The following is a 22,005-nucleotide window of genomic DNA, read 5'->3' on the forward strand; positions in this document are numbered from 1 at the left end:
GCCCGCGGCTCCCTCCGACCCTGCTGCCCACAGAGCCTCAGTAAACCCATGGAACACACGTCGGCGCTGTCCGTCTTCTGTTTTGGGGCCTCCAAGGCCTCACTCCACTCCGGAACCTGGGCCCCCACTGGGCTGGACTGGGCTGGGCTAGGCATGGGTGGCCTCTGGGAGGACCCTTCCTTAGTCACCTTTCCCACCACTCAGGCTCCTGCTTCCCAGAGAGTGGCCAGGAACACACGGGCAGATGAAAAGGGGTGCAGAGACAGACGGGGGATCCGGCTGGTGGGGACCGGGTGGACCTTGGCCCCCATCCTCAGCACCTGCCCCCAGGCGACAGGTTCTTGCCACCCACCCTTGCTCTCTTGCTCTGGGCCCTGCAAGAGGGCGTGGGCAGCATGGGGGCTGTGGGGGGATGAGCTCACTCTGGCCCCACAGACCTGTGCCTCCAAGGAATCTTCCCACGGCCACTCCTAGGGCTGCCAGACATACGCTGGAGCCAGGAGCGTTATCAACGCAAGGACTGGTGATGAGGCGGGTGGTGGCAAGGTGGGCCCTGATTGGTGGGCTCAGGGGACAGTATGGGGACCCTCTGACATCCCATGGCCTTTCTCTGGATCACTGGCTTCCCTCTGGCAGTGACTTTTTTTTTTTGAGACAGAGTCTCACTCTGTCGCCCAGGCTGGGGTGCAGTGGTGCGATCTCACCTCCCAAGTAGCTGGGACTACAGGCGCCCGCCACCATGCCCGGCTAATTGTTTTGTACTTTTTTAGTAGAGACGGGGTTTCACCGTGTTAACCAGGATGGTCTCGATCTCCTGACCTCGTCATCTGCCCGCCTTGGCCTCCCAAAGTGCTGGGATTAGAGGCCTGAGCCACCGCGCCCAGCCCTATGGCAGTGACTCTTGAAAGTTCGAGGCTCAGGCAGGCCGGGAGCCCCAGGTCAAACATGCCCATCCCCAGCTCCAAATGCCCAGAAGCAAAAAGCCCGCCGTGCCATGTTTCATCAAGGCACCACATCCTCCATGGCCAGATCGTCCTCCCCTTCCTCCTCACACCCTGCCAGCTGGCCCCCGCCCCTCTGGCCGCTCCCCCCACCCCCTCGACCGTGCTTGGGGCATCTGTTTCCTCCCTTCCTTAGCCCCCGCACCCTCAGACCCTCCACACCCTACGATTCTGCCTCCTGAGGGGCTCCTGCATCCACGCCTTTTGCCCAACCCCCACCCCCAGCCCCTGCACCCTCTGGACTTGGGCGGCCTCCTGGGTTTGTGTGCCCCCGGACCCCACACCCCAATCCACCCCAACCACTGACTCAGAGCCCTCAAGAGCACAGGGACCCAAGGAGATCCAGCCACCATGTCCCAGCACCCTGGGCTCAGAGGGGGACAGACACTCCCTCGGGTACACAGCGGTCAGAGGAGGGGGCTGAGGGCACTGCAGTGGCACCTCAGGACACCATCAACTGCCGGCTGTCCTGGGGAGGATGCCAACTCCAGCTCCCAGGCCTGGCAGGTGTCCCTGCAGATCAGAGGGGTCCTGCCCATGCGGTGGGGGGGACCCTGGGTGGTGGGCAGGCTAGAGGTGGGGGGAAGTTTAAAACAGTTTTTATTAATATATAAATAGAGACTTGGATCTCACTGTGCGGCCCGACTGGCCTTGAAGTTTGGCCTCAAGTGATCCTCCTGCCTCAGCCTCCCAAAGTGCTAGGATTACACAGCCCTCGCCCCTCGGGTCCCTTCTGCCCTTGTGGGAGCTGCCAGTCCTCCTATCCTCCCAGTACAAAGCTGGCTTCCACTTCTGCGGGGGCTACCACATCAGCGAGGACTGGGTGGTCACCGCTGCCCACCAGGGGTCAGGTGAGGCTTGAGCTTGAAGAGTTGGGGCCCACCAGGTGTCAGGGAATGACACTCATCCCCCTTCCCAACCCCAGCTACACCCTGCAACCAACAGGAAAAGGGTCGGAAGTGAACTGCAGGCTGGGGAACCAGCACCCCCATCCCCCGGCCACAGGCAGAGCCGCCTCTGCAGGAGACACCCACCCCAGGCCGTGCACCCCACCTCCACCTTCGCAGGCCACCCAGATGGCAGCTTGGGGAAACCTGGGAGGCCCCATACCCTCACTGTGCAGGTGGGGAAACTGAGACCCTGAGAAAGGGATGCCCTGAGATCACCATGAGATTGAGGGGCAAGCAGGGCTCACCCTGACTGGCTCACTTCCCAGGCACCCCCACGAGCCCAGGCACTGCCTGCCACCCTCACTCTCCAGGAAGAGCCACCGCGTGGTGGCCAGGACCGTGTGGTGGCCAGGGCGTCTGACCTTGGCTCTCACCCGGAGGCCATCCAGGTGCTGAGGATGGCTAACGCTAAGGCCACACAGGCAGGGAGAGGAGGTGGCTAGTAACACCACGATGGGACACACCCACCTCTGGGAGAGGAGCTGAGTGGGCACAAGGGCCCCTGCCCAGCTGGCCTGGGCCTTGCCCTGCACCCTTGGCTGCCAGGGCCCATGGGCACCTGCCTCTCCCAGCTTTTTCCTTCCCAAGTAGTAAAGCTCCTGAAAGCACCCTGACAGGTGTCTTCGATGATAAAGTTTTGCTCACCGTAGAAAAACGTGGACAGATAATCATTAAAAATCACCACGTGCCACGGGCTATTCTCCATCCGTCTCCATAGACTCACCTGTCCAGTCCCATTCCTGTTCCTTTCTCAAGGTACCCCAGCACTCTCCAGTCCACTCATGGAGGCCTGGGCTCCCCCCCACTCCTCTCTGCCCTCCTTCCCTAGGCCTTACAAGGGCCAGGACTCAGGCTCACAGCTTCCTGAACCAGGCAGGTGAGGCTGCCTGGGGACTTCCTCTTCTCCCCAGCCCTCTGAGCTGGAAGTGTCAGCTCATGGGATGAATGGCGCCCCGGCATGGATGAAAGCCACTTGCCCCAGCTCCCTCCAGGAGTATGCATGGCAGAGCTGGGGCTGCCACGTGAACCCAGGCCTCAGGACCCTGGCACAGCCCCTGCACCCACACTTGCCATTTCTCTGCACCCCTCCCTGGACTCCACCAGGTTAGGGTCTCCCAGGCCCTGGCACCCAGTTCAGGCCTGGAGACACCTCCTCTCCTTCCTGCAGGGTGACTCCGACAGCCCTTGCCTGCCAGGATGGAGCCTGGACGCTGGAGGGCATCGTGTCCTAGAGCAGCACCAGCACCTCCTGTTGTCACCAGGCGTGGATGCCCGCATCATGAAATTCATGCCTGGGAAGGCGTGGAGGCCGAGACCCCCCCCTACCCCGCATCTGTGTAAAACACAAATAAAGCCACTGAGAGCAACTGCATACACCTTTACTTCTGTGTCCTCACCAAGGCGGGTGGGCTGAGCATGATGTGGCTGAGCTGGGGGGACAGATGCTGTCACGGGGACAACCTCTGTAGAGGTAAGATCAGGAGAGCTTGTGGATCACCCAGCCCTACTCCCTTCTTCATACAGATGGGGAAACCAAGGCCCATGTTCATACGCAGAACAGTCAGCACTGGGAGCAGCACCAGGGGTTCCAAGCACCCTGAAGCTTCCATCTGGGCTGCAGGCTGCTGGGTGGGGGAGCCACGGGGGGGACACACTTGCCCAGGGCAAGAGTCTTCTCCAAGCCCCTCCCTCCCAACTCAGAGGCCAGGTCCATGTATAATTCCATGTGCACTTCGGGAGTTCCGCAGGCTGGGATTAGATTCTTTTAAGCAGAGCTCTGGATGCAGCCCCCAGCAGTGCAGCTGTTCCTGCCCCAATCTGCCCTCACTCCAGATGCCAGCTGTGGGCATGGGCAGGTGCTCACTGTGGCGGCTCCCTAGGGTTGAAGGGGCCATGCCCAGGCTGTGCTTTCTGGGCCCCAGACCCTGCAGCTCTGAAACTGCCCCCTTTCTTGGGCCCAGGCTCTGCCCTGGCTCCCAGGGCCTTGTGGCCAGCTGCAGGCCTCACCCCGCCTGCAGGAGACGACACCCAGCCTCGGCGTTCCTTGGTTTTCTTCTAGAGAGACCCACTCCTCCTCCGCCCTCCCGGGAGATGCCACGCATGGCCCTTGCCCCCAGGTGCCTTCCCCAGAACCGTCACCCATCCCGGGCTGCTCTCATCTGCCACCCTCAGGCAGCTGCTCTTCCTTTTAAAAACTTTATTTAAATGGAGACTCTTAGTCAAATGATTGGAAAACCAATAATGAAAAATAGTTCTTCAGGTTCTTCTCCTGGTAAGGCGGAGGACACACCAAACTGCACTGGCCCTGTCAGGGGACACGGCACCCTCGTGGGGCCAGGCTCAGCCCTCGGGGCGGCACGAGGTCCTGCAGGCTGCAGGACCCTCACACTCCAGCCCCGTCTGGTGACCCGCCCTGGGCCCGTGGTGCATGCTGGGTAAGGCCACTGGCCGGCCCCTGGGCTTCGGCTCCTGAGGAGGCATGGCCCCACACCCTGCCCGGCCATAAATATATACAGATTCCTGGGCATCCAGGGCACCAGGACCGACGCAGAGCTGGGGTCCCATCCCTAAGCCTGTGGCACAGCGACTCTTGACATGGGAGCCAGGGAGCTGGGACCACCGCACCCCTCCCCTGCCTCCCTCCTTGGGTCACCACCCTTAGGCGGCTGCCAGCTGGCCTAGGACGCGGCGGAACTGCTGGGTGCTGTGGCCCAGCTCCTTGACCCTCTCCACCATGTCCTGGGCAGCGGAAGGCGATGGGTACTGCAAGGCCGCGGCCTTGGTGGTGGCCACGATGCCGCGCAGGAGGTCGCACAGCAGGTTGCTGTAGTGGGTCACCTGGCTGCGCACGTCAGCAGCCTTGGCCTGCCGTGACAGTGTGTCCCCGATGAACACCAGCTTGTGGGCGCTGAGGATGACGAACTTGCTGTGCGCCACAAAGATCTTGGGTGGCTGGTTGGTGGCCACGGCGGTAAAGAAGGCGTCCACGGCGTTGGTCAGTGTGGTCAGGTTGGCCTCACACTGCTCCAGGTAGAAGAGCAGCAGCTGCCGGTCCGAGGGCCCCAGGCCGCCTGTTCGCCCCGGGGCCAGGGGTTGGGCTGGCGTCCAGTTGGCCAGGTCGTGGTCTATGGGCCGTGACACCTCCTGTTCCAGTCGTTCAAACTGCTTCAGCTGGGGCAGGAGGGAAGCAGGAGCAGGGTTAGGCTCTCGGGTGAGTTGGAACCACAGGCCGAGACCTGGGCACCCTGGGCTGGGCTTCTCTAAAAGGGCCGCTACTCAGAGTGCATGGGACTTCGGGGAAACGGGCAGTCTCCTCTCCCGGGGACGGGACCAGGAACCATGGCAAGCCTTCTGGAGGTTGTTCAGTTACCTTTCCACCAATCTCAAAAGGTCAGACTCCGTGCCCTGAACATTTTTGAAACGACAAGATGGACAACAGAAAAGTGGCTGCCTGGGGTCGGGGGGTCACCGTCCTGGCTTGGGTACTGTCCCACGTGACTTGAGACGTGGCACTGGGGAAACTGGCTGAAGGGCACTGGGGACCCCTTGACCCTATCTTTGCAACTTCCTGTGAATCTATAAATATTTCAAAATGGAAAGTTAAAAATTTTCCCCTTAGTTCAAAAGTAACATACACACTATAAAAAGATTCAAATATATCAAACAGAAAAAACGAAGATGTCACCCGTAATCCAATGCCCCTAAATAGAACCTCTGCTAAATCATCTTCCAGAACCACACACGAAAGTTAACATTTCCACTCCCGTGCCTAGGAGTCAGCTGAAGGGGACAATGTGTCCTCACTAGAGCCGCTCTGGCTCCGGAAGTGACCAGCCACACCCAGACTCAGGACTGGTAAGCTCTGTCCCACCCTAGGCGCAAAGATCCAAGCCACAATGAGCAAAACCAATAGGAAACCTCCCCTTCCTAACACTTAGAACCTCGCACTGTCCCCCTTAGGCAGCCACTTGGTGAAATCCTCCATCTCTCCGTTCTCTTAGCCAGTGAGATACATACTCCGTTTTCTTTGAAAAGCTCTGATGAGGCAGGGTGAGGTGGCTCATGCCTGTGATCCCAGCACTTTGGGAGGCTGAGGCAGGTGAGTCACTTGAGTCTGGGAAGTCCAGGCTGCAGCGAGCCCTGACAGAGCACAGGCAACAAGCTTTGTGGGGTGTTTTTTTTTTTAATACTATTTTTATTTTTATAAAGAAGGAGTCTTGATCTGTCACCCAGGCTAATCTTTTTTTTTTTTTTTTTAAATCGAGTCTTGCTCTATCACCCAGGCTGAAGTGAAGTGGGCACGATCTCGGCTCGCTGCAACCTCTGCCTCCTGGGTTCAAGCGATTCTCCTGCCTCAGCTGGGATTACAGGCCTGCGCCACCACCCCCGGCTAATTTTTGTATTTTTGGTAAAGATGGGGTTTCACCATGTTGGCCAGGCTGGTCTCAAACTCCTGACCTCAGATGATCCTCCCGCCTCTGTCTCCCAAAGTGATGGAATTACAAGCGTGAGCCACTGCACCCAGCCCTTTTTATTCTTTGGCAACTCTTAATAGTTATGTGATATCCCACTGCACAAATGTCCACACTTTATTGAACCAATAATCTCCTATTAGACACTTTGCGGGCGGGGGTTTCCGATTCTTCACCGATACAAAAAGGGGGCAACAGATGTTCTCATCAGTAAGTCTTCATGGGCTTGCATCTAACATGGACTTTATGTCCTTGGCCTTGGAATTCTACATCTTTGGAGTTCTTCACATATATTCTTGCCCTTTAATCCAGCTTCTAGCAAGTTATCTAAGTGATTCATCAGATACGTGCAAAGATTAGTATTCATCACAGCACTGTTCACAAAAGTAAAACTCTGGGAATGGCCTAAGTGTCCAACAGCAGGGGACTGGTGAAGTCAGCGCTGGAGGCGCACAGAGGACGGACAAAGTACACGACCACTTCTGAAAACACGGCGATCCCACAGAGTTCTCTCTCTAGACAGAGATATAGACCTATATATTGTTGGTATTTCAGGAGATTTTTTGTTTTTGAGACAGAGTTTCGCTCTTGTTGCCCAGGCTAGAGTGCAGTGGTGCGATCTCGGCTCACCGCAACCTCCGCCTCCTGGGTTCAAGCGATTCTCCTGCCTCAGCCTCCCAAGTAGCTGGGATTACAGGCATGTGCCATCATGCCCAGCTAATTGTTTTGTATTTTTAGTAGAGATGGGGTTTCTCCATGTTGGTCAAGCTGGTCTCGAACTCCCGACCTCAGGTGATCCACCCGCCTCGGCACCCAGGAGGTTTTTAAAACAATTTTTTTTTTGAGACGGAATCTCACCCTGTTGCCCAGGCTGGAGTGCAATGGCGCAATCTCGGCTCACCGCAAGCTCCACCTCCTGTGTTCAAATGATTCTCCTGCCTCAGCTTCCCCAGTAGCTGGGACTACAGGCGTGTGCCACCATGCCGGCCAATTTTTGTATTTTTAGTAGAGATGGGGTTTTGCCATGTTGGCCAGGCTGGTCTCAAACTCGTGACCTCAAGTGATCTGCCCGCCTTGGCCTCCCAAAGTGCTGGGATTACAAGTGTGAGCCACTGTGCCTGGCCACAATTTGTATTAATATATACAGACTTGGGTCTCACTACGTGGCCTGGCTGGTCTCAAACCCTTGGCCTCAAGTGATCCTCCTGCCTCAGCCTCCTAAAGTGTTAGGATTACAGGTGTGACATTTATTCTTCTCTTGGGTGTTTTCTTTAGTAGATTTAACAGGGGTGCAGGTGCAGTTTTGCTATGTGGGTACACTGTACCCATTAGGTAATTTCTCAGCCCCCACCCCCTGCCACCCTGCCACCGTTCTGAGATGTCAACGTCTAGCCTCTCCTGAGTGTCTCCATGTGCCAGGTACTTCCCAGGCATCTTCCACTTTTCAGTGATTCTCACCGAGCTCTCATGAGGCGGCTGCAGCCTCACTGCTGTGTGTCGTGGGTCCCAGGCCCCTGCCTCTGCCACCTCCTTGGTGCCCAGAAGGTAGGCGAGGGAGATTTGACGGGTGATATTTTTATGTTCACTTCGTGCTATCCTGTATTTTCACTTTTAAAATTATCTTCATAATCAGAATAAAGCTCCCTTAGTGTTTTTTTACATACCTCTTTCCTACCCTGAGGAAATGATTCAAAATATGAGGAAAATTCTATTAACATGTCTGCATATAAACACAGCAGTATATTTACAATAAGGGGCCAGATGTGGTGGCTCACACTGTAATCCCAGCACTTTGGGAGGCCAAGGCAGGTGGATCGTTTGAGCCCAGGTGTTTGAGACCAGCCTGGGCAATGTGGTGAAACCTTTCTCTCTATAAAAAATATAAAAATCAGCCAGGTGTGGTGGCAGGCGCCTGTAATCCCAACTACTGGGGAGGCTGAGGCAGGAGAATCGCTTGAGCCCAGAAGGTTGAGGCTGCAATGAGTTGAGATCGCATCACTGTACTCTAGCCTGTGTGACAGTACAAGACTCTGTGTCAAAAAAAAAAAAATACTAAGGAAGTGTGGGTACAATACAAACATTCAATAGACGCTAAGTGGTCTTTGAAAGAATCCACAAGAATGCTTAACGCCATGGCAGATGCTGGGACAGAAGAGTCGAATGCCCACAGGACACCATCCCGGCCATGCAGGGAGCAGCTTGGAGGAAGGAGCAGGGCAGAGCCAGCCCCGTGCCGAGCCTATGGCAGCTGTGAGGGGTCTATTTTCTGCTCTCACGCCACTCTCTAATTCCCTAAATGTCTCCAACAATTACTCTTGAAAACTTTAAAATAAACCAAGTGAAAAGATGAAGATGGTCAGGAGGCAGGGGGGTGGCAGGCCGGGCCCAGCTCTGAGCACTGTCAGACAACATGAGAAGCTGGGGACCCGGGGTCGGCCCTGCGGGGCAAGAGCTGGGGGCTCAGGGGGTCAGCGGGCAAGGCTGGGCCTTGCTCTGCTCCGGGGCCTCACCTGCTGCAGCTCCAGCTGGCTCTTGCCCTGCCGCGTGATGCTGCCCTTTTCCAGCAGCTCCTTCTGGGTCTTCTCAAACTCCTCCTTCCCCTGGAGGGGAGAGACAGGGGCTGCGCTGAGGCCAGTTTTCTGAGCCAGAAGCGCAGGCCAGCCCTGTGGCGGGCGCAGTGAGCTAAGTGGCCACCAGGTGGTGCTGCGTGCGCGCGCACACACGCACACGTGGACACACACACACACAAGCACACGTGGACACACACACAGACTGGCACGTGCAGGGGCAGACACATACACACACACACACACACTCCCCCAGGCTGGCACATGTGGGGACACAGCCCCCCAGGCTGGCACATGCGGGGACACACACCCCCCACCCCCCAGGCTGGCCCATGTGGGGACACAGCCCCACATACACATAACCAGGCTGGCACATGCAGGGACACACAGAGAAGGTGGCTTCCTAGGAAGCAACCCTGGCAGCCCCTTTCACCGCCTGCCAGCTCAGGAAGAGACTGGGCAGAGGGTGGGGCACCCGCAGAAAGTCTGCAAGCTCCACCCTGCCTTCCCAGGCTCCAACACCAGGAATCAAACCCAATCCCTCCCCCTTGGCCTAAAGGCCTGGCCACCTGGTCCCTGCCCCTGCATGCCTCTCTGGCCCAGCTCAGCCTGGAATGTTCCTTACCAGGACTCCCACCCGGCTAGCACCCAGGCCTCTGCTCCAGGGCCCAGCCTGGGAGGAGCAGTCCCAGCCACCTCCCACCGCCTCCTGCTGCTCCCCCACGCTCAGAGCATCCTTGTGTGTGTGCACATTTCTGCAGATCTGTCTCCCCACACAGAACAGCAGAGTCACCGCTGCTGGTCACCAGAGATACCAGCCCGAGGGACTCAACGAAGGGCTCGATGACATGGCCACCCTAGCACATGGGGCCAATGTGGGGTGACGGAGGTCAAAGTGAGAGGAGGGTGCAGGGCCTTGCCAGGGACAAGGCCCCAGCTGAGAACAAATCTCCCCCTAAGCACAGGAGCCCAGCGTGGCAGAAGAGGAGCCGGGGCTGGGCAGGCGGCACCCACCTGCAGGTGGACGTAGTCATAGTCCTCCATCCAGCCCCCCTCGCTGTTCTCGTATTGCCCATCTGGCGAGTCCTGGGAGGTGAACTTAGGGGGTGAGGGCAGGGGTCGTGACTGGATGCTGCTGGTCTTGTCAGTGGGGTTGGGGTGGAGGGCGCCACCCGCCTCAGGCCCCGGGGCAGGGGCCTTGGTCCGTCTGAAGAGCAGTGAGGCATTGCCGTGCAGGAAGGAGGCCAGCTGCTTGGCGTCCTCGGGCACAGCCCGCGAGCAGGCCACCAGCCGGTCCAGGTCCTCAAGGGTGGCTCCAGAGCCTCCCCGGCCAGCGTCGAGGGCCTGACCATGTGCCACCAGCGTCTGGTGCACGTCCTCCATCTTCTGCAGCTGCCGGCTAAGCTTGGCATGCAGGGCACGGTCAGATGTGTGGGCAGCATTGCCCACCGCGCTGCGGGCAAACTCCAACAGCTCGTGGACGGCACTCTGGACGGTGGCCACAGCAGCCTGCAGGTCCTGCACCAGTGGCTCCTGTGGCTCAGAGGGGCTACGCCAGCTCCCAGTCCCACCAGCACTGCCTGCCAGGTCCAGAAGGTGGGCAACGGTGGTGCTCACACCCTGCTGCAGCCGTGCCAGGGCCTCCACGGCAACTTCCAGCTCCAGGGGTTCCCGGCCCGGCCCTGCCACCTCCAAGGAGGACGCAGACTGGCTGCTGCGTGTGCTGCCGGTGCTGGAGGCCGACAGGCGCTTGCCCTCCGCCGGGGCTTCACGTTCAGCTGGGGGAGGCACCGCATACACACCACTGTCGACCACGCCACCATCAGCCACCTCAGGAGGAAGCACCCGTTCACGGGGCACATCGTACAGGGTGCCCGGGCCAGGCCGCCGCAAGCCAGGGGGCACGTCGTAGAGGTCAGGAGCCGGGGGTGGCACGTCATACACGTCCTCAGCCGGCGGGGAGTCTGGAGGGGGCGCAGCCAGGACCAGTGGGGTGCGGGCCGGGTCAAAGGGCTTGGCCTTGGCGAAGGCGGGGGGCACGTCATAGGTCTCCTCACGCAGCAATGGGCCGTCGGGCACATCCTTGCTCACCGATGGAGGAACGTCGTAGACCTGGGGGACAAGCGATGGTCAAGATTGTCCATCCGTCCATCTGCCCACCCCAGGGACTGGGGGCAGCACCCAGCCACACACACACACACGTACACACATACAGACACACACACAGAGGCGCGCGCGCACACACACAGGCACACATACAAATGCAGAGGCACGCACACAGGCGCACACACACGCAGCCCTAGCACACACATCCTTCACAATTCCTGTCCATGACAGCTCTGGGACGAGCCGGCTCTGGAGCCAGGTGACCAGCCCTGTGCCTGAAGGTGGGAGAGCTTCCTCCCGAAGAATTGCACGTGTTAATTCACATAATTGTGTCGCTGCAGACACTCACTGAAAGGTTAGCTGTGATACTGCCACTGCCACCACCATCATATCATGATTTCATCACCATCACCGCCGCTGCCACCTCACCACCACCATCACTGTTACCACCCAGCACCACCACCACATGTGAACTTTCTACTCTGCAGCAGGTGTGCGACTGAGCTCTGTGTGTATTATCAGGGGACCAAATTCTGGTTTGCCCAGGACAGTGCTGGTTTGTCCCTGATGCCCCCACATAATTACTAGTCCCCCCTTCACTCTTGGAAGTATCCCAGGTGAGATGACACATCCCGTGGTCACCTTGCAGATACCCCCTCAGGAGCTCATGGAGAAGGCCTCGCAACAGGCGGTTCTGCAGACAAAGAACCTGAGGCTCAGAAGACAGCTTGATTTCCTCATCTGTCAACCATCCAGAACCAGGGTCTGGAGCCAGTCTCTTCCTGCTCGCCACCCCCAGCCCTGCAGACACTGGTCAGCACCCCTGTGCACACACCCAGACACCCCACAGCCTCAGCCTGGCCCTGGCATTGCCCTAGCATTTGCTCACTGCGTGGTGGTTGGACGGTGGCAGGCCCTTCTCCACACTGGGGGGCACGTCATACACCTCCAGCAACGGGTCTCGGCCATTGGGACCCTTGACAGCCATGGGGGGTGTGTCATACACCTGGGGCAGAAACAGTGCAGGGTTAACGGCGCCAGGGCCACTTGGGGGAATAGGAAAGGTGGGAACCCCGCAGCACCGCCCCCAGGCCTGGCCGGGGCTGAGAAGATGCAGCTCCCGGCCCAGGGCCAAGCAGAGGCACAGACTTGCCACCCTGCCCTCCCCCCGTTGCGCACCCCACACCTACCTCCTGGCCATACTGGCTGGGAAGCAGCCCCCGAACCGGGGGCACATCATAGATGTCCTGTGGCCCCGGGGCCAGCAGGTGTCGCGGGATGTCGTACTCGTCCTGCTCCGGCTGGGCGGCCTCGTATACATAGCCCTGCCCCACGCGGGTGGGCACCACCACCTGGGGGCAGAGAGCCGACTTCACTGCTGCCCTCGAACTAGCCCTTAGGGAGGCTCCACTCACACCTGGAAGCCACGTCCTTTTAGGAGGTGGGCAGGGCACACCAGGTGGAAGGGACGGGGCTCCCCAAGGATGCCAGTTCTCACCCCCTCTGCACCATCTGACCTTCCTCTAGCAGAACGCAGTGCCAGGTACGGCAAGAAGTCTGGGTTTTATTCAGAGCTGCCTCGTCCTGGGCCAGGACACCAACGTCTCTACAGCCTGCTGACCCAGAAGGCTCCACAGAGGAGCATGAGTATGAGCTGATGACACCGGTGGGGTGAGGGGCTGAGGCCCTGGCTCTGGAGGGCACTACCCACAGGCAAGGAACCCCCCGTTACTGGGGCACCTAGCCCCACAGGACAAGAGGCCACGTCGGAGGCCTCGGAGTCTGCTGCCCACACCACCTAGCTGTAGCCTCCTCAGAAGGGTTGGCCCAGCAGGGGACTGCATCCAGCCCAGGACCAGATAGAGCCTAGCACCCCCTGCCCCACAGCACAGCATGGGGAGACTCTGGAGGACAGGGCCAGAGGGGCAGGTTGGGTGTGTGCTGGGGGGCGCAGCAGCTGGGACCAAGGCCCCCTCCCTGCTGCGCCTGCCCCGGGGGAGCTGCCTGCAGCAGGTAAGATCCCCAGCAACCTGAAAGGATGAAGTTTAGTGGGGGAAGTGGGTCCAGGGCCAGCCCTCCCCTCCCCAGGTGCTCTTACCATGACCCAGGGCCCAGGGAGGCCAAGGCCCGCACGGTGGGTGAAGAGGCAGGCAGCACAATGGCCTGCCCAGGGCCACGGTACTCCTCACCAGCACCAGCCTGAAGCGGGTAGGGGCCATGCCAGGCAGCCTCCTTCCCTGAAGGTCTCCCTGCCTTGGGGAGGACAAGGCCTCCCTGGTGGGATTCTCCAGCCCCCGGGCACACTGCGCCCACACGCCTCCACCACCAGGCTCCCTGTTCAGCTCTCTCCACTGAAAGACCTTTTGTTCCTTCATCAAAGGGGATGTCTGGGACAGGGTTGACTCAGGGCCTCCCCGCACATCCCCCAGGGCAGCAGCGCCAAAGCAGCCCCTCCCCCGGGCCCAGTGCCCCTGAACCCCTAGAGGCCCTCCCAATGCAGGCAGGCAGCCAGCCCTGCTTGCTGAGGGTGCTGTGAGGGGGGCGCTGGGCGTGAGGGGGGCCCTGGGCATGGGGGCGGCAGAGGCGCCAGCACCCCCCAGCAGCCGCAGGCCTGGCAGAGCCCCCTGCAGCGCAGCAGAGCTGGGCCCACTAGGTCTCCAGCACGCCTGGTAGCAGAGCCCCGGCTGGGGGCCTCCGTGGGGTGTCCCCGCCCCCTTCCAGGGCGTCTGGGAGTGGATTTGGCGGCCGCCTCTCCAGACTCATCTCCCTCCACGCGCCCCAGACTTGAGTCTCCTCCAGAACTATTTTTAGATGCAGGGACCTGCCAACAGCGGGGCAGGCGGGGCGGAGGGACGTGGCAGGTTGGCTGGGCCTCGAGGCACGGCCCGAGACTTCTCCAGGCCTCCCAGCCTCCCAAAGGCAGGTGGGGACCCAGCCTCAAGGCTCAGCCAGGACCCAGCACCAGCAGGAGGGATGAGCATCCTCCAAAAGCACCCTGCTGGTGGCCATCCCAACCTCACGCGGTGAGGCCTGGGGGTGCAGCTGGACCCAGGCCTGCCTCCCCAGGCAAATGGCCGCCTGCCACTCTTGGAGCTGAGTCGGGTGGCAGTAGGCAGCCACAGTGACCAATGTTTCTGTTAGAAAAACAGAGCAACGCAGCCACCAGGGGGAAAAGCTCTTTAGGGGAATGACTCAGCCCCACTGCTAATCACAGGCCACCCTGCTGCACACCTGAGACCCCACTAGCAGGCCGTGGAGGTCCCCCGGGGGTTAGGGGAACACAGCCAGAGCCCAGGAGGAGAGAAGAGAGGCACAGTCACTGACATAAGACCCACACGGTCTCTGACACACACTCCTCATACAATGCAGAGAAAACACAGCACAGGCCCACTGCCAGGTGCACGCACAGAATCCAGGCAGCCCCAGGGCCAGGGTGCTGCCCCTCTCCTCCCCTACGATCAGGCATCAAGCGGGGGGACAAGCGAACTCAGGAATACATCCCAGCCTCCCAGTAAGGGCCCCAGAAGCAGGTGTCAGGTCAGAGGAAGGAGACAAAGTGGGCCCCCGCCCTGGAGCTCAGTGGCTGGTCTCCCCCTTCTGCAAAATGGGTGTCGCCCCTGACCTGGGTTGGCTTCCGGCTCTGGCACCCCCAGGTCCCAATCCAGGAGCCTCGTTTCCTCCTTGGGAAATGGAGCACCACAGGAGCGCTGCGACCACGGCCACCAGGACACACCCAAGCGCGAGGGGCTCACCTGACCTGGGTCATGGTGGCCTGAGGGGCCACCACCATAGCCTGCTCCCCTCCCTCCCCAGCTCCAGGCACCCCAGCCTGAGGTCCCAGCACAGGGGAGCCTGGGGCAAGATGAAGCTTCTAGGGCGAGGAGGGTGAAACACAGGCCCGACAGGACCACGTGCACGCCTGACCTCACGCCACGGCTGTCTCCTTGGGCACTGACCAGGGGCACTGCCTGAGCGACCTCCCACAGACGCCTTCCCCCGGGAGTCCCATCTGACCATGAAAGAGCCTCTGCCCTCAGATTCCTACAGCCCACACCAGGCCCAGAGAGTCTCGGTGCCAGTGTGGCCCTCACCTCTCCCCCAGCCATACGGGCCACCAGGCTCCCACCTTAGCACCCACTGGACCCTGCTCCAGGGCCCAGGGTTCTGACCCTCCTGGCCACCATCCTTGTCACTCACCCTCTTGGCTTCCTGAGAGCCAGTGTCCCTCCCGCCCACGTGAAGTCCTGGCAAGGGCTCCTTCTCAGCCCAGCCAACCACTACCCTGGAACTGGGAGACTCAGTTTCCCAGGCATTTGAGGGACAGGCCTGAGGCTTGGAGGGGAGCACCTGGAGGTTCACAGATGTCCCGCAGCCAGGTGTTACCGCCGTGCCACCGTAATGAAGACATGAGCAATCGGAAACTGCCCAGGGCCCGCCCCAGCAGAGGGGGCAACCCAGCAAAGTCCAAGGCGGCTCAGGGACAAGCTTTAAGAATTCAACAAAATGCTTTTGACATCTAATGTTGGATTTACAACTTTGAAATGCAAAACTGCATGTACAAATCTGTGAAACACAGGGCAGATGCTAGACAAAATATGCCAGAATTTCCCAGTGATTACCGCGATTGGAAAATTTCATCTCCAGACTTTCCCATACATTATGCATTTTCTACAGCAAACAAGCATTGCTTTTGTGATCATAAAATACAAGCAGACACAGTCAAGACTGGGGGAGGTTTCCTGGGGGAGAGCAGCCAGGCCCAGGACACAGGGCTCTCCTTCCTGGGCCATCAGCCAGGTCAGGGCCCTTGGGGCACAGGTCTGGGCAGCTCTACCAGTGGGCACGGGCAGAGAAGTACCCAGCTGGTTGAGCCCCTGATGCAATTGAGGGCAGGCCCCTTGCCGGAGAGGGAGACAGAACAGCTGCCAAAACACAGCCTCGAGGCCGGCTCTGTCTAGGGGTCTCGCTGCTGCTCCCCAGCCCACAGGGCTTCCAGCCGCACCAGGACAAGCTTCACTGCAAAGGCGGGAGAGGAGGGGAGGGGATGTGCCTGACCTTGGGGCGTGTGCAGTGTGGACTGTGTGTGCGTGTGCATACGCACATACATTTGTACGTTTGTGGGATACTGGTGGGTGCACACGCTTTGTATGAGTGGACGTACACGTGTCTGTGTGTGGGGTGAGTATGCACGTGTGTTTACACATATGGGGTTTGGGTGTGCGCGTGTTCATGCATATGATGTGCGCATGTGTGGGCGTATACGTGTGTCCATTTATGGGGTATGGGACGCAGATATGTGCATGTATTCACGCACATTCATGTAGCGCATGTGTGTGTTCGTGCATATGGTGTGTGCATGGGTGTTCGTATCTGTGGGGTACAGGCATCATGCACGAGTGTTCATCTGTGTGGGGTGTGGGTATACCTGGACTGCGGCCTGAGCCTCCCCCACAGGACACTGCTCCCTGCCGCCTCCCCAGGGGTAACAGGACCCTACTCCTCTTGCTAAAGCCAGTCTGGGAGCAGCCCCACCCAGGCACCCCACGCCAGCCAGACTCGCCTCTGACCAGATGGCTGAAGGAGCAGGTAGAGCAGGAAGTGGGAGCCAGTGACCCAGGTTCCCCTGGTGGCCAGGCTTGGTGGCCCATGTCCATGGAGTCCCCCACCTGCCAATGACCTCCGGCCGTGCCTCCTGGGTACCAGGCCACCCATGGGCGGGGGTGGGGGTAACTCCCAGCTGACTCGCTGCCCAGCTGGCACCAATGAGGTCTCCACCTCAGCCCTGGGCTGAGTGTCCAGTGCTGACTCCTTCCTACAGGCAGGTGAGCTTGGGAGGCAGGGGCCCTGTGGACTTGGGGAGCGGGCTCAGGGTCTGGAGGCCAGAGGTCTTGTCCCCAGGCCCAGCATCCCATCAGCAAGAGCCCAGGAGGCTCTCAGGGCAGCCCTCCTCTAGCAATCTCAGGGGCAGCGTCTCCCAGGAGTCACATCCAGATCACCATACGCACCCGCTGGCCCCTAGCATGTCCCGTAAGTGGAGAGGGGTTGGCCTGTGGAGGCAGGGGCGGCCAGAAGATGTGCCGGAACCCCATCTAGAGGCTGACACGTAAACCCAGATGGCACAGGGGAGCCTGAGCACGAAGTGGCTGGCCTCTCCCTCGCGGGGGCCCAGCAACTGCCGACCCCATGTGCCAAGCCCCGCCTGCCCGCTGGAACGCCTCAACAGGCTGCTCCGGTGGTTGGTGACACCACCACTCGGGTCGGCTTGGCTGAAGCCAGCGGAGCATCTCCCCTCTGGGTCCATTCGCATCCATCTTCCCCGGACAAATGAACACTCCCCAAACACTCACTTCCCACTTTGACCCCAGACCAAACACACAGCCACTCCTGGAATGCCGGTGACTGAGGGTGGCTGGGCCCTTCTGTGCCCACAAACCAGGGCCTGGGCTATACCTGTGGGGCTGCACAACTGTGCCAGGACCGCCTTACCTTTGCCGGGGGCTTCGTGCCCTCCCAGCTGCGTGTGTCCATGGACGGGGGGATCTGGTAGATGTCATGCCCCATCCCGGCAGAAGGTGGCACCTGGTAAATATCCTGGGCAGGGCCTCCAGGCCCTGGGGGCACCTGGTACAGGTCTGTGGCCGGGCTGGGAAACGGGTGATGGGGTGTCTGCTTCGAGAAGGTGGATGTCTGCTTGGCTGGGGGCGACTGGAACTGAGGGCTGGGACCCGGGACTTGGTAGAGGCCTTGCTGAGCCTTGCTGGGAGTGGGCACCAGGTAGACGCTGTCTGGCTGGGGCTGGTAGGTGTTGGGGAGCATGGGCGTGTACTGGGAGGCCGGAGGTGCTGGGGCATGGAGGCCAGGCTGAGGCTGGGCCGGGGTGGCGGGAGGGCCGGGGCCAGGCCCTGCTGGCTTCTTATCATACATGCCCACCAAGATCTTGAGGCGGTTCCCAGGCACGATGCCCTGGCGCCCATGCAGCGAGCAGAGCCACCAGCCGTCCAGGCCCTGCGTGTCCTGCTCCAGCACCGTCATGATGTCGCCCTTGCGGAAGGAGAGCTCATCCGGGGACTCGGCCACATTGTCATAGAGGGCTTTGGCCAGCACGTTCTGGGGAGAGAGGACACAGGTGTGAGAACTGGAGGATGTGCATGGGGAGTCAGGGGCTCCCCAGCTCCTGCCCTGCTCTGGGGAGGTGCCCAGCTTTGATACTAGGAAAAGAACTCAATGGAGTTTGGCGAGATCATTGTGCCTTTGCCTCCACTGTCCCCACCTGTTCCCCAGCAGAAAGGCCCAGCTGATCCTGGCCTTTCTTTCAACTGCACCTGTATAGCACCTCAAAATCCTCTTGACCACTGTCACCACCAAAACTCCAGGGATGACCCTCAAGATATCCCTAAAAGCCCCACCCAAGGCCACTCTGCTACCTGGACCAACACAAGGAGAGCGGCAGTAATCACGACAATGCTGCCAAGTTAAAACAAATAGCAAATGGTTCTCTCTTGAGGTGCACGAAAATAATCTGACAAAAAGGACAGCTTCTTAGGATAAAAACATGAACGACAATAAGACAGAGCTTCCTTAACAAAGTCTATCTACCCAAAATCCAAAAAGTCAGTAATTAATTTAGAAACTTCAAACACCTTCCCCAAGGCTGGGAAAGAAACAGGAGGCACACCCTCCCTGTCCTGGCCCCGTCGCCCTCAGCAAACCCTTGCAGAGCAGGGTACGTGCTCCATGTGGCCCAGGAGCCAAGCAGTCCGAGAGGGACTTGGAGGAGGCTGTGGGATCAGAGGCATGAGTGCCGTGGCGAGGGCAGGGGCGGAGCCTCGCTGGGACACTAGAGCCCAGGCAGGGAGGCCTCGCAGTTTCCCACCACACACTCATGCATCCTCGCCCCTGCCGCTGCTGCCCCATCGAGGTGCCAGGCGTAGGATGGGCCCAGAGAGACAGAGGATCCCTGGCTGGAGGGTGTGGGCGGTTGCAGCAGAAGGCAGGTGTGAGGGAGGCACGGGGTGAGACAAGGCCAGGGCTGCGGCCCCTCCTAGGGCAGCAGAGGGCTGCATGGGTTCCACAGGGGCCCCAGACTTCACACACAGGGAAGCCAGGTGTGAGAACAGTGCCAGGCCGGCTGGACAGTGACTGGCACTGGGCTCCAGCCACCCCACCAGCCTGGCCTCAGCTCTGGGCTGCCCTGCAAGGTCCCTCCTCGGAGTCTCCTGGCGTCTTAGATGTGCAGCCTGGTCGAGACTCTGACTCGGAAACGGGACCTGGGTTCTGGCCAGCCAGTAGCTGTGTGACCATCCCCACTTGGGCCCAAGTCCCACTTTCTGGTCTCCATCTGCAAGGAGTGAAACAAGGAAGAAAGGGCCACGCCCCCTTGGGCAGAAACAGGAAGCAGGAGCCTGTGCCTTGGGGCAGAGGAGTGGGAGTGAGGCCTCTTTCAAGTCCCTAGGGCCCACCCTCCTCCCCTATATGAGCAGGGGCTGGACAGTGCCCCTCTGAGCTCCATCTCCCTGGCCGGCATCAGAGGGCGATGGCATACCAGGCAGCGGCCTGGGTAGGCAGTAGTTGCCCCAGGTCCCAGGATCAGACATTCAGACCCCATGGTTCACTTGCCCTGGGTGGACATCATCAGCAGGGAGCCCATTTCTCCAGAGCAGCTAGGAGCCTCCAGTCCCTAAAAGGGCCAGAGGCTGGGGTGTGGAAAGCCAGGAGGATCAAGGCCCAAGGGAGGGGCCAGGGGGCAGCTAGGAGAGGGCAGGCCCAGGTGGAGTCATATTGGAGCCAAGGTGAGCACAAGGGCAGAGGCCCTGGATGGCTGCAACACTGTCCACACCATGATTACAACAGAATGAAAAAGGCACTCAAGTGAAAAGCACGCCTCAAGAAAATGTCCTGTGAAACGTAAAGACAGGAGAGGGTCAGGACGACACCAGAGATGTCTGAGACAATGGAGATACTTTCCCTTCCTGTTTTTCAGGAATGAGTGTTTCTTGCTTTGGGGCTGAAAAACTACACCAAAAGAAAAAAAAAGAAAACGGTGGACTATGTCCCAGGCTCTGAGGCAGGATGGGACAGGCACTGCGGCAGGTCTAGGGGCCAGAGCCCCACAGAGGAGCGGGAGGGCGGGGGCTGTCCTGCAGCCCACCGGGCTCAGGGCCCCCATCCCAGGCGGCCAGCAAGACAAGCATTTCCCAAATATGGTCTGCAGCCTGCCTCTGGGAATCACAGCCCATCGGGGGCGGGCCACCCTTCCCCAGTGACCCTACACACCACAGAGCTGCCCCTCCGGGTCCCCCAGCCCCTGCCCTGGTGACCACAGGAAGTGCCAGCAGAGTGAGTCACAGGAAAATTCCCCTCCAGCCAAGTCAGAGAAGGTGGGGGTTTAGACAGAGGGGACCGCCCCGCGAAGGCCCCTCACCTCCTAGGAGGGTGGCCCAGGAAAGGCTGGCAGAGGCCCCGTCAGGCAGGGCCAGGCACTCACGCAGGCTGAGGGAGCACAGGCAGGGAGGCCAGGGGCTCTGTGGAGGGAAGGGTCCTGCAGGGAGGGAAAGCCCGGCCCAGGTGAGCGGCTGGGGCCTCTAGCCTCACAGCCCAACCCCGCCCGGCATGAGCTCACTGATCGGCCGCAGCCCAGTCTGGGGCCGCTGAAGCCAGGCTGGGAAGCATCTTACAGGCTGGGCACGTGGCACCAGGCGCCTGGCACCAGGAGCTTCCCCGCCTGCGTCAGCTGGTGTGCCCCCGCCCAGCCTGAGCTCTGGACGCTGCTGGTACACAACCGACCACTCCAGCTGGCCAGGGCCCCCGCCTCTCCGGGTCTCTCTGCCTCCTGTTCTGTTCCCTAAGGACATGCACTCCTTCTTCCTCACTAGGCAGACTCAGACCTGGGCCCGGCTGTGGGACTTTGGGCAAATCCCTTAGCCTCTCTGAGCACCTAGATCCTCTCTGCTGGATGACAGCCCTCATTTCATAGGATTGTTCTTTTTTTTTTTTTGAGACTGGGTTCTGCTCTATTGCCCAGTAACACGATCATGGCTCTCACTGCAACAACCTCCCAGGCTCAAGTGATCCTCCCACCTCAGCCACCTCCCACCTTAGCCTCCCAAGTAGCTAGGACTACATGCATACACCACCATGCCCAGCTAATTTTGTGTAGAGATGGGGTCTCCTTATGTTGCCCAGGGTGGTCTCAAACTCTTGGGCTCAAGTGATCCTCCAGCTTCGGACTCCCAAAGTGCTGGGATTACAGGCGTGAGCCACTGTGCCCAGCGCGCACTGTTCTTTTAACAAAAGATTTGCCTGGCCCCTGCTTTGGCTGGGCTCCGCAGAGATAGTGCAGGCCCAGTGGACAAGGCCTCTGTCTGAACCGGGCCTATACTGTAGTGGGACAGAAAGACACCAAACAATTTGCTTTCACGGGGAAGAAAGTGGGGTGCCAAAAATAATGCGGGAGAAGGCCTTTGCATACAGGGTCAGAGACGGCCTCCCCAAAGAGATGACATTCCACAGGATTCCTGTCTGAGAAGAGCATGGGGCAGAGGAAGGGCCTCAGCCAGGGGGCTGGAGCAGGGAGGCAGGCTGTGACCCTGGAGCGGCAGAAGGACTCACACCGCAGACTCCATGGATGATGCGTGCACAGCTCAGTGAACGTCATCCGCACAACCAGCTTCCCATGGCCAGATAAACCCAGACGAGCAAAGCACACACCACCCCAAGCATTCCTGCTCTGGACATGCTCGCAGGCCCCCCAGCAGCCTCCCCCGGAACCCCTGCCATGCTCCAAACTGGAGGAGAGGCCAGCCTCCCCAAGCCTACTTTCCTGGCCTCCCGCACTGCTGGGCCTAGGGCATGACCCAAGCTGGGCCAGTCAGGTGCTCCTGCCCAAGTTTTCAAGGGACACAACTGTGAC

The 22,005-nt window shown here is 59.9% G+C and overlaps 1 protein-coding gene across 9 annotated transcripts in view; it reads right to left on the minus strand.

Annotated features, from left to right (window-relative positions):
* Nucleotides 1-3,314: 3,314 nt before the first annotated feature.
* BCAR1 (BCAR1 scaffold protein, Cas family member) overlaps nucleotides 3,315-22,005 on the minus strand; it is a 38,664-nt gene continuing 19,973 nt past the window's right edge. For 7 of the 9 annotated variants that reach the window (XM_004057995.5, XM_004057991.5, XM_055366586.2 and 4 more), the window contains exons 2-7: nucleotides 17,583-18,203; nucleotides 12,287-12,448; nucleotides 11,986-12,102; nucleotides 10,005-11,102; nucleotides 8,934-9,023; nucleotides 3,315-5,122 (exon numbers count right to left, since the gene is read on the minus strand). In XM_004057995.5, coding sequence (XP_004058043.2) covers nucleotides 4,610-5,122; nucleotides 8,934-9,023; nucleotides 10,005-11,102; nucleotides 11,986-12,102; nucleotides 12,287-12,448; nucleotides 17,583-18,203 — 2,601 coding nt within the window. In that variant the 3' untranslated portion in view covers nucleotides 3,315-4,609. The remainder of the gene's footprint in view (nucleotides 5,123-8,933; nucleotides 9,024-10,004; nucleotides 11,103-11,985; nucleotides 12,103-12,286; nucleotides 12,449-17,582; nucleotides 18,204-22,005) is intronic. The other 2 variants (XM_063700336.1, XM_063700335.1) reach the window with 1 other exon arrangement.

Source organism: Gorilla gorilla, chromosome 18, assembly GCF_029281585.2.
Source record: "Gorilla gorilla gorilla isolate KB3781 chromosome 18, NHGRI_mGorGor1-v2.1_pri, whole genome shotgun sequence".
NCBI lineage: Eukaryota > Metazoa > Chordata > Mammalia > Primates > Hominidae > Gorilla > Gorilla gorilla.